This window comes from Pararge aegeria, chromosome 15 (genome assembly GCF_905163445.1).
Source record: "Pararge aegeria chromosome 15, ilParAegt1.1, whole genome shotgun sequence".
NCBI classification, from domain to species: Eukaryota; Metazoa; Arthropoda; class Insecta; order Lepidoptera; family Nymphalidae; genus Pararge; species Pararge aegeria.
This window is the reverse complement of record NC_053194.1, coordinates 2,766,700-2,784,416: the sequence shown is the minus strand read 5'-3', so window position 1 is coordinate 2,784,416 and position 17,717 is coordinate 2,766,700. Positions and strand designations below refer to the sequence as shown.

The window sequence follows — 17,717 nt, the reverse complement described above, 5'->3', positions numbered from 1 at the left end:
ACGGCCATTGAAGTCTACCAATCCGTACTAGGCCCGTGTGGTGGACTATGGCATAAACTCTTCTCATTCTGAACCCTCCTTATCAATACATTATCTACCCTATATGTATTTATAAGGAATTTAAAGGTACGATCACAACACGCTATTTATAAATACAACTTAATAAACAATATTTCTTTAAACCTTGCTATGCTTGTTGTGGGCTCTTCTTAGGCCAGGGCGCGTTTGGAACCCTCCTTTAAGTTTAAGTTCATCACTTAACATTAGTTATAGCATGTTATATGAATGAACGCTTGATAAGTGCCTGTGATAAGGTCGACATAAATAAAACATTTTTGAATTTTGAATTTTTTAATTATATCTAATACCAGTGACTTAGCATGCTTTATGCGTCACGTGGATAAAACCAATTTCCTTGCTCCGGATTTTTTAATTGAGAAATTATTTAAAGAAAAATGAAAAAAACACCTTTTCACTGCTCTATTACAATTCAAATTCAAATCAAATCAAATTGACCTAAACTTAGCTGATGCACGCAAAAAACTACTTTAAACCATGCTATTAATGGGCATATTTTACCCAAATTGATACTATATGACCCAAATCTAGACTATCAAAGATTCCCTCGGGTGATCTGTTACCTTGAAACGAATGATTCATCGTCTGCCGAGCCAGACGTCCGTAATATTTGCGTGCTATCCCATTACAGACGAAAATACACCTCTCTTTCTATCTTTAGAGCATTAGAAAGAGATAGCCGCTTACGTCTTCCTGGAGAGTCCTATTATTATTCGAGATCTTAGAAGGATTAATGTCGGCTGAGGAGTTATTTCGGATTGGAATTGTAATTATACTAATAGAGCTGGTAAAAACTAATGGAATTTCAGCCGCGAATATGTCCACGTAGACTAGTTTTCTGATGATAAAAAGTAACATATCTCACTATCTGGCTCTTTAAACATCTGGCGCTCGTGAAGATACTTAGTTTTTGCACGTTTCAAAATCAATGCTACCTAAAAATAAAATTAATTATTCTGGAAATGAACTCTTCCCCAATACAATCAGTTTTAGTATGCCGGGGGAAAACATATTTTTATTGCACAGTATGCCATAAGGTTGTATTGGTTAATCACTGAGTACGACTCAAAAATTCAGCAGATAGCAGAGGATTGCCCTTACCTGGAGTAAGGTTAAACGCGTCGCCACAGACAGGTCGTGGCCACAGAAGAAGCTACGTAGATAGTCGTAAGCCTTTTTGTGACATAGCTCTTCAGGGGAAGTACTATTGCCATGCTTATTTCTGCGCTGAAAGGCATTTTTGCAATGCTGTGCTCCGGAAGTGGGTGCCGGTGTGATGATAGGCCCATGAGGATTAACACCTACGCCTCAAATTGATGGGCACAGGGCGGCATGTTGCAGGACGTGCTGCTTATATCATATATGCCCTGTTTATTATCGATGGCGTTCCACTCAACATCAGGTATTGCCTGCTTGGTACGTCAATCACTACTGTAAATACTATTTCTCATGTCTCATTTTAAATAAAACGTAGTGTGTAACAAGTGCCATAACACGTTCAAAATATCAGAAAAGAAATGGAAATCAATAACAATAATTATAACAAAGGTAGCAGTAATTTTGGCAGTGTTCAGAAAATAACATAAGAAAGATAAAAAACGGTCAAGTGTGGTTTGGAAGCGTGGAGAGTGTTCCGTCACCATTAACTGCCCACAACAGGGCACGGGTCTCCTCCCACAATGAGAAGGGGTTAAGGCCGTAGTTTGTAGTACGCTGGTAGCCTGGCCCAATGCGTACTTCACACACCTTTGTGAACATTATGGAGAACTCTCAGGTATGCAGATTTCCTCACGATGTTTTCCTTCTCCGTTAAAGCAAGAGATATTTTAATCGCTTAAAACGCACATAACTTGGAAAAGTTACACGTGCATGCTGGGATTCGAACTCGCCCCTCGAAAGTGAGGTCGAAGGCTAAGGCTAGGCTATCACCGCTTCCGAGTGTTCCGTACTACACATTTTATTTTTAGAACTCCACGGAAATTACAAGAACTCAAAACTATGAGTAAAGCCTTCTTCATTCCGTAATCATTTTTATATTTCAAACTCCGAAATTTCCCGCCAATCCTACCATTTGCCCACGTTATTCATCATCGTTTATTACGGTTTTAACAAATCGATTTTGTTTCCCAATGTAACAAATCTATTTGATTGGTTGCTTAGTTAAAGTGTAACGGAAGGACAACCAAACAAAAGAAGACGCACACTTTCTCATTTTTAACAACTATGTTTATTAAGTAACAAGATATGCTTATTAAGTCGAAAACACCAAAATATTATTTGTATTCCTCTGTTTGTAGGTGTAGTTGTACTGTAATTTGTAAGTTGTGTATTCTTATAAAAAAAAAAATCTATTCGTATAAACAATATCTGAATAGAACTGTCTGACCTCCTCCTATCAGTCTCAGCTCCTGCTATCACTTAAAAAAATAGTTATCGTTATAGGACGCATTAAAATCGCATTGTTAGTTGATTTATATGCTAAAGAATAACGAAGAACATTTGTATCATTTTTGATATAGTCCTTGTGTAAAATTGTCAAACTTTTTCATCACGTCTCCCAAAGGAACTGAGCTTAATTTCGGGATAAAAAAGTATCCTATATTACTTCTATTACCTCCAAGAATATGTTTCCAAAGTTTCATGATGATCGGTTCAGTAGTTTTTGCGAGAAAGCGTAACAAACAAACTTACATTCACATTTATAATATTAGTAGGGAAGTAGGGATTGTGTACTACGGAAAAAGAAACGTCAAAACCAGATTTTCTTTTTACGCTATACATCCGTGATTTTGGTTATGTTACACTCCAATTTTCCATTTAGTAGACTCGGAGAAAAAGAGCTGTGCTGCTGTGAATCTTATAAGGGTTTTCATCGTACATGCTTTACCCTAAAAATGTGATAACTCAATAAAATTCAGCTCTTAACTGTGGTGGCATATTTAATTTTGAATCGCAAAGTTTAATTCAACCAAATAACCGTTATCACGTTACATTAACTGATACTTAGCATTTTGGACATGTTGAAACATGGACGTATGCTGTGCTCGATAAATGATTCATAAATGGGGAATGATGTTAATTAGCCAACTCAAAAGAAGGGTAATGTCTTCATGAGAATTATTTAAAAAAAAGTATTTAATTTCCAGGAAAGATAAAATACTTGGCATTTTTTGTTAAAGATTAAAAAACAAGTGTTTCAAATAACATGTAGGATGTTACACAGTTTTAAAAAAAATCTCTCAATCGGTTAAATTGTGAATTAAAGTTTCTGGAATTTCATTTGTCAAGTTATATTCATTCATTCGATCACTTTCCTTAAGCTTTGCCTACATCCGTACTCTTAAAGACCTTAGGCAGGAAGCTACCAGCATTCGCTAATTAAGAATACAATTTTCTTAGAATAAGTATTATTAAAAGTAAAAAGATTTGAGGATACATGTAACGTATCTGTTATATCTGAGTTTTACCTGTAACGACTTCGTAAATACGACATTTATATCGCAGTTTACGTGTGCCACATTTGTTCGACGCAAGCAAAAAGGTCATGACCTTTTTGCTTGCGTCGAAGGGCAACATAATTTTGAACAATGCCAATGTTTTAATTAAGTATTTGTTTTTGTAATAATTGTAGCCGTCAGATTTTATAACTTGATCCATCTTGCCCTCTTGATTAATATCATAATTATGTACGCGAAACCCGGCCGTATGTTTTATTATCTCAGATTAATGCTCGTGTAAAAGGAGTATCTACATAAAGGTCAGAAAAGGAAAGCTTGCTTCGGGCAAATAAAACAAGTTCAGAGGCTGCGTCGCACAACTTTGTTTACAATAAGTTCACGAGGGACGGAATATTAAATTTTAGCTTCCATAATTTGGGCAGTAAAAACTTATTTTATACACGTGTCAATACACTGTATAGTTAAAAAAACATAAAATGGACTTAAAAGGACATGTACACTTTAAAGTATGCGAATACGACGGTCAATCTTTTCGCGGTGTCATTTGTCGCTGGTTAAATCACTACTAAACTTACAAGAGAGAAAGTATGATTTTGTTTTTCGACTTCGCGACATCGGAATTTAATTACCGCGTTCAAAAACAGTTGATTAACGGATCGCTTAATTTAAACTGTTGATATAAATCTTTTTTTGAAGCATTTTCGGAATCTCTCGCAATCAGGCGCACTTATAAATCAGAATTAATTAAAAACTACCGACGTCTCTGACTTATACAGTATTGTATATCTTGCAGATTCCAGAAATAAATTACGAGTCCTTATAGTTGACCAACCTTAACTCACCTACATTTAATTCAACGTGTTCATTTATATGTAATTGCTTGTACTACATTCTCGCATAAAATGAATTATGTAATTATATTCCACAAGCTAACTACAAGGGTATTGACGTTTAAATAAATTGATCATGCAAAATACAACAACTGTATTTAATATATCATCAACGTCCTCATGTTTTACGTAAACGAGAAGTTCATGTTCATTTATTTTTGTTTCAGATTTAGCAGCGTTACGACAACTGTTGGACAGCGAAACGGGAGGCACTACCTGTCCAAGTTGTAACATGCCCTTTGATAAGGGTAAAAAGAGAAAGCTTATTGATACGTGCGGTCATGAACGGTGCTACTCCTGCATGTTCAGAAACGAAGCGTGCCCCATATGCGCCAGAAAGAGCCAAGGCAGGAGACAAGTCATGGAAAGATATACACCCTCTCCCCAACAGCAAGCCCCGGAATGGCAGTCTCCATTGCGACTACCGAAGCCACCCAAACAGCCTTCAAGCCTTGCACAAAGTTGTCCGACACCGCCACACACAAGACGAAGATTCTTCCCCAGCCCCAAATCTTTGCGGAGTCCGTTCGGCCAACGGAGCAGTCGCCATTCACACGAGAACCACGTGCCACTATCTGGTAAGCTCTTATCGCACCACATCTCGATATTTGCATACCTGTGGGACCGCGGTGGCCTCCGGTTTGCATTGCGTTGCGCAAACGAACCGAACACGCAATGCACTTTACTTCATTGATGTTGAGTTTTCATTCACAAGCCTCTCACTTTCCAACTAGATTCTTTTATGAGCATCGAAACGAGGATGCCTCCGATCGTAAATAATAGTGAGTGACAGTCGCTGGGCCCACGCGCTCCCGCCGGATGTACGTAGGGGTTCTGCAAAGGACCGGTTGTCTGCCGCGCGTATTTATTAGTTTAGGTGTAGAACAGACTTTTGCAACGTCGACTGCGCAGACAGCGGGCCGGCGAGCGTTATCTCACTATCTGGTTCATTTTCTATTTCCATTAATTACATCATTCTAGTTCACGTCGAAATATAAAGCAGTCCGATCACAGCTGCGTTTCCTAATAAATTACTAGTTTCAATTCAAAATAACACTTGCTCGATTGCTACCGTACTTAATCAATGGTATAACGTTTCTATCTCTAAAACGTGAATAACATTGTCCTTTATTATTTGTTGATTGGTATTATTGTCATTTGTAATTATTATTGTAGTTGATATGTACACAATAGCATTAAATACAGTTAGAGTTTATATATGCTTATAAATGTTTGTATTCAGGACTCGTTTGAGTTAGTACTCGCGTTATTTTGATAGCAATATTTTAACAGGATTGCCGGAGGAGGGTCCCAGGAGCGCGGCTTGGCCAAGCCTCGTGTTCAATAAAATAAGGTCACTGTGGTCCGCTTACTCATCAGTACCTCAAGGGCTCAACCAATTTGCAGGCACGGAATTTGTTATATTCAGAAGGAATGTTGATCGGATCCTATTAACGTGCAACATTTAAATGATTCAACATTGACACGATTTCGCCTAAATATCAAATCTATTGCAAAATTATTTCAAGTTTCTATTTTGGATAAAACTTTTTCTAAATAAACAAACAATACTCACGTCAATTTAGAAATTTACAAAGTTCTAAATCTGGACTAAAGAGATACCTTAGCTGGTATACGATCCACATTCCTTCAAGCCCAATCGGGCACGGCCGCTCGATTTTTGCACATCTTTTTGCCTGTTTGCATTGGCCAGTCGGCTATTTGATGCACAGCTTTTTTATCCGAACCGGTTTTGTTTTTATTTCATCTTACATCTGTGTTTAATTTGCGTGTTTTTGAGCTTGTATCCCAGTATCATCTGCGAATGCTAATATATTCATCGTAGTTGTTAACATATCCATCTAATTGGCCATCAATACTTATTGTGGAGTGAGTCAGCAAATTTTATCATATGCTTGTTGAGTGTCGGTACACTAGAAAGCCTTTGATTGTTACACGCATGACTAGAGGATTCATAATTGAGTTTAAGATGACAACCGGACAAATGATGTTATAATATTCGATAAAGTATCTAGGGACCTAGTAGCAGAGCTATAGTTTTTAAAACTTCTTAATTTAACTAGCATTAGCTCTAGAACTTGCATTGTTTAATATGTTACTACCGTTACGTCGTCACAAAAACAAAGATTAAATATGTACAAGATACTTTTATACTTTTTCTCTTAATAGTTAGGAACACTTCAAAATCAATTGCGTCTGTCTGACACTGTATGTCATGGTATGCACAAAGTTTACTCGATACGAGTAGACAATTTAAGGACACATTCTCTTGTTTTACTTTCATCTAAATGTAAAACAATAAAACATGTAATTTAATTTGTGTTTCATTTGTTTTTTCGATTTCGGATTTCTCTTTTCTGTGCTTACAAACATTGTCTAATAACAATATATTTTGTTAAAAACTTTTATTACTTTTAGTACTGTATAATTCTATTCGATAGCATATCTAAGGATCATGGTCTGATGCTTCGAATCATTATAACGACATTGCATTTAATTTGTATATAATAAATTAGTTTTCCTGTTTATTATTCATGTTGATACCGAACTAAATAAAACGTACAATGTTATAAAATGTCCTGATTTTGTAATCTTAGCAGCTTTTGCCTTTCAAGATTTAAGTCTAGTCCAATGCAAATTTCAAATCCTTTGCATTAAATAAATCTTAAGACAATCTTAAATAATGCGTACGCTGTTGGTAGTCATGTATTACCTTTAGTGTTTATGTTACGAGCAAACTGCGTCTCCTTCCTTTTGCCACCTGTCATCAGCAGTTTTCTTTTTTAAAAACACTTTATTATACACCAAAACATAGTACAAAGTAATTTAACTAGAATAACATAACAAATATTAGGCACGTATAATAGGCGGCCTTATCGCTATCAAACGATCTCTAAAAGGCGATCTATCACAGAACAAGAGAAAAGTTACAGTATAGGTTGTTTTTGTTTGTTGTCTTTTAGCAGAGAATTCAAATTAATTTTCTCCATTTGTTGTTCGCAACTTGGCCAAAACATGACTACTGACGCTCGAAAATAGTCAATGGTGTTGCCATACTTTTGAGAGAGATTTTTTGTCCTGAGAAAAGCTAATGTTATAAGTGTATATTTCTTTATATGTTGTGTTCCGTTTATTTGTTACCTTTGTACGCTCAAAAACAACATTGACATTGACGAAATTTTGCACAATAATTGTGCAAAATTTCTTTCATCTATAATTATTATAGATCCCGGATTTGTCTAGAGTTAATCAGTGTATGAGTAAGTCAGTGAGTGAACATTTGAGTTTTTAATTGAATTTTATATTTATATTTAAGATAAGGTAGTTTACGCTGCGGGTATAGGGGCATTAGTCTCAATTTGAGACCTGTAGTCAGTAATACTGTCTAAAGTCAATATACCCGGGAAGTATGAGCATTGCACACCCTACCGACTTGAGCCGTAACATTTGTAAGTTATCGCTTGCGAAGATCACCTGTCCGCTTGAAAATTACGCTTTAGTTGCCTTTCTAATTCCTTTACAGCCCAATTTAGCCATATTTTAGCATACAATATGTTTGTTGTTAAATCTTTAGGACTATTAATCGCGATGGTGTTTTGAATTAGGACGAAATTTCCATTACATAGGTCCTATCTAATCTATTTCTGTATCTATCCCCGTTCGCCTGCACAGCGGGTGAGATAAACTCTATGTCTCTGCTATCTAAGAGGCCTGATGGTTTTGAACTTTTTGTCAAATTAAGAATTCATGACGCTTTGTCAATGCTAGGTGCACTTGTAATTGACGTGCATATCAGCCCATGTTTTTGTGTGTGTGCTGTATTTAAAAACGTGTATGCATATTGTTAGTGCTCTTTATTAATAAATAAATAAACAATCACCAGCCAATTACTATCCCACCAGGTACAGGGTCCTATCTCATAGGAATGAGGGTCTTCTAGCAAACCAACCATTTGGTGAGCTTTAACAGTTGTTATAACACAATTAGTTACAACGGTTATTATAAAGTAATTGGTGGTTTCTCTCGTTCTTTATCCGCGTTAATTACGGTTTTTACAAAGCCCGTATATACTTTCTGGCCTTTCAACTAACTCTATGCGATAAATAAAGTTGATTGGTAACTTAGTTAGGATGTAAAGGAAGGACAAACAAACAAAAACACTTTCGCACTTATTTATAATAGCCTGGAGCGTTGACTAAACGTGCTCTTCGAGGCACGGGGTCGCTACCGATTTCCTAACTCCGGGTTAGTATTGAGATTATATACAGAAAAAAATTATTTAATTTAGTGCCCGACCGACAAAATAATATATTAACATCCCTATGATATGTATGTATAGTATTCAGAAAGTAACAGATAGTACTAGATACCCAGCTTAAAAAATAAATTTTAAAAAAAAGGTGACTGTGGTCTAAAAAAGAATATAAAAATAAAGTGGTTCCAAATAAAAACTAAATATTAACTAAACTCTATATGAAACAAACAAAATACATTAAAATTTCAACCGCGTTACTCTGTTAAAATTATTAGGGTTGATCAGCTACACACAATTCGAAAAAATAAACAGCCCATGGGTACTACAGACAACAGGTAAGGCTAAATTCTGGTTTTGAGCGTTCACACTATTTGCGTTATCGCAAGCCCTATCTACATCCATTTCAGGAAAGATTTCATCCGACAGCCGCCAATACTCGTGCGATCTATAGCCTATGACAGTCCTCTGCGGAACTAAAGATGGTAAAAAAAAAACACAGAGGATTCTGGTGCGGTACAACTGTATTCTGATCTGCCGGCACCACACGACAACTCTCTCTCTCTTGTTAAAAAATCTGAAGACAATAATTCCGTTCCACAGATAAAAATCAACATGAGAATTTATTTTTTGATTGATAAACTTATTCATTCTCTCACTGGCACATCGACATGCGGTATGTCAGTAAAGATTTAAATCGTTTCTTCATTGGAGCGTGAACCCGATGTACTCGTTTGTTTATTGATCTACAAGGTGTTTACTGGTGTGCAACAATCACATTATATTGGCATTTAGACGCTGTTAAACGTACTCGTAGACACCGATTTTGTTACCGATACCACAACAAATTTTCGTAGTAAGCTTCAGTTAAAGTTAACAAATGTATACTCATGTCGTCTTGCTACAATGGAAAGATTTGTTTACTAACATAAAAATCTTTCCATTGTAGTAAGACTTTAACAGTTGTTTAAAGTTGACAAATATTTTGTAGACGTTACTAAAGAAACGTTAAGTCTTAAAACATGGTGCGTTTGGAATCTGAGCTTTAGTTTTAAGTTAACGAATGTAGTTACAACCTTTGTCTTGATACAATGGTAAAAAGTACGTACGTATTAGCTGATAAACGTAGACAACGAATTAGTAAACTAATGAAGTCCTCAAAATAGGGCACGTTTACCATCCTCTATACTTTTAAGTAATCAATTAAGATAAATGTTGTTACCATTCATTCAACGGAGAAATACTTATATACCGACTAGCCGCTTACTAACTATGTTTTAGTTACTGTTACCTAAGATATAGAAATATACAAAAAAATAGAGCTTCCTGCTCTATTAGAGCAGGAAGCGCTTTGGGTAGGAGCTTGAATTCACTTCCGGGCGGCCAAGTTCGAATCCCAACACGTACTTCTAACTTTTTTAAGTTACAAAATATCACTGGCTTCTAGGGTGAAGGAAAACATCTCGCGGAAACCTGCATGCTCGACAGTTCTACATAATTTGCTCAAAGGTATGTGGAGTCCACTAATCCGGACTGGGCCAGCGTGATGGACTACGGCCTTAACCCCTTCACATTGTTGTAGGAGACCCGTGATTATTTTCCGTCAAATGTATGTCAAAGATACATGTTACCAGTATATAATTAACATGTGAATTTTAATTCCAGCTCTATAGCTCATTGTGTTCTTGATATATTTATCTGAATCATAACGCCCAAGCTTATTTACGGAAAAATGATATAACGTAGTTAATGTACTGGTATCCACAATAGCAAAGCGATTTCGTCATCTGCTTGTCAATCCATGCAGGCGTTTCTCACCTTGTTCTATATTGCAGACATGACAAAACCTACACAGCGCACAACAATCAGTCCAGTCGCAGCCTTCGCCCACAACACGTTGCTATTGGCCGACAATTTGTCAGATTAACTGATTAAATACTCAAATCGAATAACTAGATTGAACTAGACACAATAATTGTACGTATTATTTGTAGGTTCAGGGGCCTCGCTATCAATATCATCGCTTTAAACATCTAATGGATCTATTTTGTCCAATGCCTGCGAGTCCATCATGTTCTTACAGGCGTGTAAAGTCTAAACAATCCTCATAAGGCCAGTATCGAAAACGACTGCCCTTCGAACCGAAAAGAACCCTTCTCTAGCATGATTATTTATTTATTTACAACCAACATTAGATACATTATGCACTTGCTAATTTTTTTTTGTAATGAGTCACATAGTAAATGTTCAACTATTTATATTTATTTGTATATAAATTATTAAAGTGTAAAAAGTCATTCCTATAAATTATTCACAGTTAATTATTAGTCTTTTAATATAAACCTTTAAAAGTATAATAATGGAATATAATAAATTACAAGGAATCAAATAAAAAAGTCACAAAATAAAAAAATCGGATTAAAATAATTAATGACTTAAAAATAATAAATAAAATTAAACTTAAACTTAAGTAACTAAAATGAAAATCAGGTCAATTAGAAGAAAAAATATCTATCGCTTTCGTACGTTTTTTCCTTTTACGCCTATGGTTGCCTGGAAGAAATCGATAAGGCCACCAAATAGTACTCTCTTGCTCTATGTTTATATCTCTGTAGCTCCTTTTTTTCTAAAATAAAAGTGTATTATTAATTCATTTATTTATTATATCCAATAACAAGGTATAAAATTTAACCATCCACATGGCAATATATAATATTATACGTATTTTATTTCGATATCATTTCCACCCGTGCGCCCGTGCTCGGAGGGTAAAAAAAACTGTGAGAATATTAATATCCTTTCCCCGTGGAGAAAAATGTCCCCTGGCCTTGCAAGCCGTTCTGAGAGGAGAACCGTGCCCTGTGGGCCGGTAATGGGTTGCGGGTAATACTATCATGGCACAATAATTAAGAACATTGCCCACATGGCAAGTTATAATACACTCATCACTAGATAACGGGACAATAAGAGAAGTTGGAAGGTCACAGAATAGTAACGGGCTACAGTACAACCATCAAAACGAGAGGGCACGTAACCGTTGTGTCATTCAAAATCTGTAGGCTGTGGTCATGATGCATAGGCGAGCGGGGGAGTATGAATTACATTATGGGTACAGACACTCTATAGCTCTCATAAGTTTTTTTTTTATTATAGTAATGATTGAAGGTCATGCTTAGCCAAAGGAGGAAACCGTTGCCTATGAACTGAGCAACTCCTCGCAGGGCACTCAATGAAAATGTACCGCTATGCGCCAATCAACTTGAGGTGAAGCCTCATGGGCGTTTAACACCTGCCTCCCCCCACAGACAGGAACACAGCAATGCTTTGACGATGTCCCTGGCACAACAGTAAGCTGTGAATTTAAGTAGGAGATCCCTGGTTTGACTCCAGACCAGACAAGACCAGATAGAAGTAAGACATTCATTACGTACCCTTCCCATTGCTCCTCTAGAGTTTATCTAGATAAGTAAAAGTAAAGTTTTTTGTGATCGAGATTATCAAAGAAATGCTTATTTCTGCTGCCATGCAGCATTTTTTTTATTCCACTACAAGTTAGCCCTTGACTGCAATCTCACCTGGTGGTAATTGATGATGCAGTATAAGATAGTAGCAGGCTTACCTGTTAGGGAGTATGGTAGTCATACACCTAACCGTAACCGACCTCGTAACCCGTAAGATTGAAGTGACCGGATATCGCTCGAATTGAATACATTTATTGTGATACAAGATGCCGATACCCTGTATTTTTAACAGGTTTGCGCTTGTATATAAAAACTAGTTGTTACTATGTTAAACTGATCCTGTGACCCCTGAACTACCAGCATGCCAAAAACATGTCTATCTCTAATAATTGCTCTATGAAAAACAAAAATCAAATCGGACATCACGTGGCCTGTACATTTTTTACAGAATAACCTATATGCCATTCCAGACTAGATAAAATTTCAATTTCAATGTATTCAGCACAATGCATAATATTTTTATCATACAGTATTTGAAACAATTCTAATAATTGATTGTAACGTATATACACGAACGTATTGTACGTGTGTAACGTATGTAACGTATAACAATATTTTTAAATTAAATAATTTTATGAATTTCAAAACATAAGAGACATAAACATGAGTAAGACATCGTATACTAGGGAAACCGGTTTTATTGGGGATCTAAAAATAAAATAAATCATTTACGTAATAAAAGCATTGCTCTATGAATTATTTAATATTTTAATAAGAGATATATCTATCTTTGTACTAAATTACATCCAGATCCGATCAGCCGTTATAGCGTGATTGAATAACGAACATCCAAACTTTCGCATTAACCTATATAATTTGTATAGATTATGACCATTAAAGAACAGGTATATCCGTGGTTCCGTGTCTGTAAAAAAACAACTTATTTCGTAATGAACTCTAAATAAGTTTGATTTTGATTTTTGATTAATAATTAAAAATTTATTTATTTCAAGTTTATTGCAAACTTCAAGTCAGTCTGTTTGTAGTGACTCTACCACCGGTTCGGAAGGGAGATTCTAACGAGAAGAGCCGACAAGAAATAGCAAATTGCTCTTTTTCAACATCATATTATAGTTTTTAAAAATCTTTAGAATTTTTCTATCTTTTGAGAGATGAGAGCGGAGTGCTGTCTGCTTCCAAACAGCCTTGTCGTTAAGAAATTCAAAACAAAGAAATACGAAACTCCAGGACACGGGCATCACTCACTATGGGTATCGGTGTTTAATTTACCGAGTATGTATTTTGGTACTTTCGCCAGTGTGGGAAAAAGCACTCAAAAAGTATAAAAAATAAATGCGACGACTCCTTTAAAAAAATAATTATATCTAAATAATAATTAATCGTCGAATACTTAAATCGATTCCCTTCATGTTACGGTCGTAAGTATTGAAGTGCAGTTGTGAAATACCACGACACCACACAGGACGGCACAAGCCCTACAAAAGAAATCTAATCCATTAAACCACTCATTGGCAGGCGATAAAGCGAACTAGACATGAGTACGTTATTTATCTATCGTCCCAAATCTATTATGACAGTGTTGCACAAAATCCGATACTTTCTACGACCTTTGAAAACAATACCGTCGATTCACGTCAGGCGTATCAAATTTTTAAGTTTTGGAGGCCTTGACAGTGTCATCCATTGTATAACAATAAAACCCGGTTTTGGAAACGTTGATCTCTGCTTAAATTAATCGTTTATCCTGGATCAGATTAAAATCGGCCTACTCTCTTTTAACATAACTATTACAACAAATTTCGAGCTGATGTTAAAGCTGTTTGCTTACAAGATATTGAATATGTGATGCCGTAAAAATTTGGTGTTATACAGTCGTTTGTCCAAACTATCGTCTCGAGTTCGTACGGCAAAATCATGGCTTACATGTAATACTGCAAAGACGTATTATGTGTTTATGCTAGTTTATGTCAATATTTGTTAATTTCAAACTACATTCAATACATATTTATTAACGATTTCACGTGTAAGTCTCTTGTTTCATAAAGCATGAATTATAAAATTTCAGATTCAGTGTATAACACACCTAAACACAAGATGAAACCGCAAAAATGTGGAAGCAACTGTGGAACAATAATACCGGACAAGTGTGTCCACACCTAAGACATTGCTGATTATTTTTAAGAGCAAATTTTATTGACCGTTGATTCGATTAGACTCTCAGAAACTGGGATTAATTGTTGTTGGCAATTGAATCGTAAAACGCGATATGAAAGGGCCACTGCTGTTTGTCATGGCCAATATGCTGGTTGGATGGACAATATCCTTAGTTTCGGTAAATGTGGTTAATATGTCTTTAGTAATCGTTTTAGAGCCTTAACATTAGAGGGTTATATTAAAAAAAAAACTAATGTAACATTAAAATAAAACGCAATATTGACCCGCTAACACTAGATGGCGTTAGTTGTAGTTGCGTGAAATGTAAATCGCGCTAAAGAGATTTTTTCGAGAGACGTTAGCCAGGGACACTGTTCTGGACTGTGAAGTAATTTTAAGTGAATTCTAAATATAACTTTGATTTTCATACGTGTCCTATATTTTTTTTATTTTTATTTATTTTACTACGACAATACATACATCGCCACCTAGCCCCAAAGTAAGCGTAGCTTGTGTTGTGGGTACTAAGATGACTGATGAATATTTTTATGAATAATATACACATAAATACTTAGAAAATACATATAAACACCCAGACACTGAAAAACACTTATGCTCATCACACAAACATTTTCCAGTTGTGAGAATCGAACCCACGGCTTTGGACTCAGAAAGCAGGGTCGCTGCCCACTGCGCCAGACGGCCATCAAATATCTTATAATTCCGTCGCCCCGCCCCTTTGCACCTTCACGTAGAATTGGTTACACTAATAAATTTGTTCTTGTTAGTAGTGAGGATATATTTGAATTATTGACTTCATAAGTATTTCAACCTACACTTGGTGGAAATACTTGGCTTTTACATTTATAATCATCATCACATCAACCTATTACCGGCCGACTATAGAGCACAGGTCTTCTCCCACAATGAGAAGGGGTTAAGGCCGCAGGCCGTAGGCCGCTGGTCCAGTGCGGATTTGTGGACTCCACACACCTTTGAGAACATTATGGAGAACTCTCAGGCATGCAGGTTTCCTCACGATGTTTTCCTTCACCGTTGAAGCAAGTGATATTTTAATTACTTACAACGCACATGACAAGTTAGAGGTGCGTAATGGGATTCGAACTCGGCCCCCCGAAAGTGAAGCCATGCTTCTACCCACTGGGCTATCACCGCTACTCAAGTACGCCAAAAATAAATTAAATAATAATTGATATTAAAAGTTGGGACTAAGTTAACTCTGTTATTTAAATATTTTGTACTTTACTTATGAAAGTTTTTTCTTGTTCGTTTATTATATTATTATTATTATTGAGACTTACATTAAATTATATGAAGTTTTAGTCAAATGTTTGCATACAATTAGTTTAAAATAGTTAAGTGCCTAGGAGTCCTAAATGTGGGCCACATTCCAGCAAATAAAGATTTGATGGATTCACGACGATTTACTAAATCACGGTTATAATATCAGTCGATGTTTTACCATCAGTCCCAACATTGGACATCTGCTTTGTTCAATGCTCCGTAATACACAATGGTGAAATAATTTATGAAGCGGTTGAATTTACGACACTGGAGATGACGAGCATCTTGCCCCTGAAGCGTGGGAGAGCTTTTTGAAACAGCCTTCCCCTCGCCACATCCTTCGTAACGTGAAACTTATAAATTAACTAGATACGCTCAATTTATCGACGCTTTTTGTCAGTAACGAAAGAATTAATATTATTATATAATCTTGATATAAAACTATACATGAGTGTTAAGTGAAGAAAAATTTTGACAATATAAAACCGACTTTGTTATACAACTAAAAAACAAAAGCTAGAGAACATATATATATATTTAAAAAAAAAAATCGGTTTATTAATTACAGATTTCTAAGGTATCAAACATAACACAATACAACCTAATTGATAACCGTCTCCATTTTTGTAATTCAGTCAAAATTACATAAACATATATATATATATATATTAAAAAAAAAAAAAAAAAACGGTTTTCGGTCAAAATTAGGCGTTACCTAGCAATTTGCAAATGCAAGCACTTTGCATTCCAGAGATAGTCAGTTTGTTTGCTCTCTTGCTCAACTTCAGAACAACAAAAACAGAAACATGAAATTTTTTCACAGTATTTTTTAATATCATCTATAATACTGATTTATCTGTTCAAATGAACTCAAATAAAACTGATATAAGAGGCAAAAGAGCAGAGGGCTTTCAGGTTTAGAAGTAAACTAATAATCAAATTAAAAAATCATAAAAAAAACCCGCACAGTAAGTAATAGAAATAGTATGAAAAAGAAGCCTAAAACTAGGAAATTGATATCTAAATTAAGAGATTTGTTTAAAAAATGTAATTGGCAATTTTGTACTTCAAATGCAGGATGACAGTCATGTATTTGAAATATGTTATCATAGTGACACTAGTCAAGCCCTGTCATTTGATACCCATATTTTGTGCTGTTTTGGCACTACGAAAAGCCATAAATCAAAAGAAGAATCAAATCAAAATGTGAACAAAATCCGCCATTTTGTGGCGGCGATCACTTTGGGCCAATTTTCATCAAAAATAGCTAAGAGCACTCCCTAATAATTAATTAAATAAGACGCCTGGCAGATCTGAAATATCGAAATTTATATGCATGATAGTTATATGCATAACATTACAGTTTACGACAGGAATATATGACATAGTGAAAAGATAAAGCATTACAAATTTCTTCCATAAAATAATGACCATTTATTACATAAATATGCATTTTTATTAAATACAAAAAATCCAAATTTAGAAATGCATTTACGTATAGTAAGTACATATATATCGTGGCGATGCGTTGCCATGGCCTGTATCGCAACGCCAACAATCAGGTTTACCCTCGCCTATAATTCATCCGTTCAGGAGCTAAGAGGCCACAAACAGACCCACAGTCACGTCAAACTTATAACACCTCGTTGTTATTGCGTCAGTAAAAAAAAAGGCTGTACCTAAAGAGGTAATAAAGCGGCGCCTGAGTGGGCCTTCAAAGATATCTTACTTTGTCGCACGTAAACCCTATCGCGATAACATTTACGCGCGCTGACGATTAACCCGAGCACCTGCCGTGGTCACGAACTTCTCGGTATGACCTACATAGAGTAAGCCATTTATTTGTATATTAACATTACGAACGTATATAATAGCCGCCAGTTTATCAACGGATTATAGTAATGTGTTTATTTAATCTGTTGAGTTTTGGGCGGTCGTGGGATATTGCTGGTATGCTGATTCAAATTTGATTATTTATTCATAGATTTATATGTGAAGGTACGCTGCGAAAGTTTGGCTCGGAGTCATCAAACTATAATGAATCTTTGAAAGTTAACGTTAAAACTTCGCTGTAAAT

The 17,717-nt window shown here is 35.7% G+C and overlaps 1 protein-coding gene across 2 annotated transcripts in view; it reads left to right on the top strand.

Annotated features, from left to right (window-relative positions):
* Window positions 1-17,717, top strand: part of LOC120629718 (protein TANC1) — a 246,436-nt gene that overhangs the window by 213,154 nt on the left and 15,565 nt on the right. For both annotated transcript variants that reach the window (XM_039898717.1, XM_039898718.1), the window contains exon 2: window positions 4,594-5,004. In XM_039898717.1, the coding sequence (XP_039754651.1) occupies window positions 4,594-5,004 (411 nt within the window). The remainder of the gene's footprint in view (window positions 1-4,593; window positions 5,005-17,717) is intronic.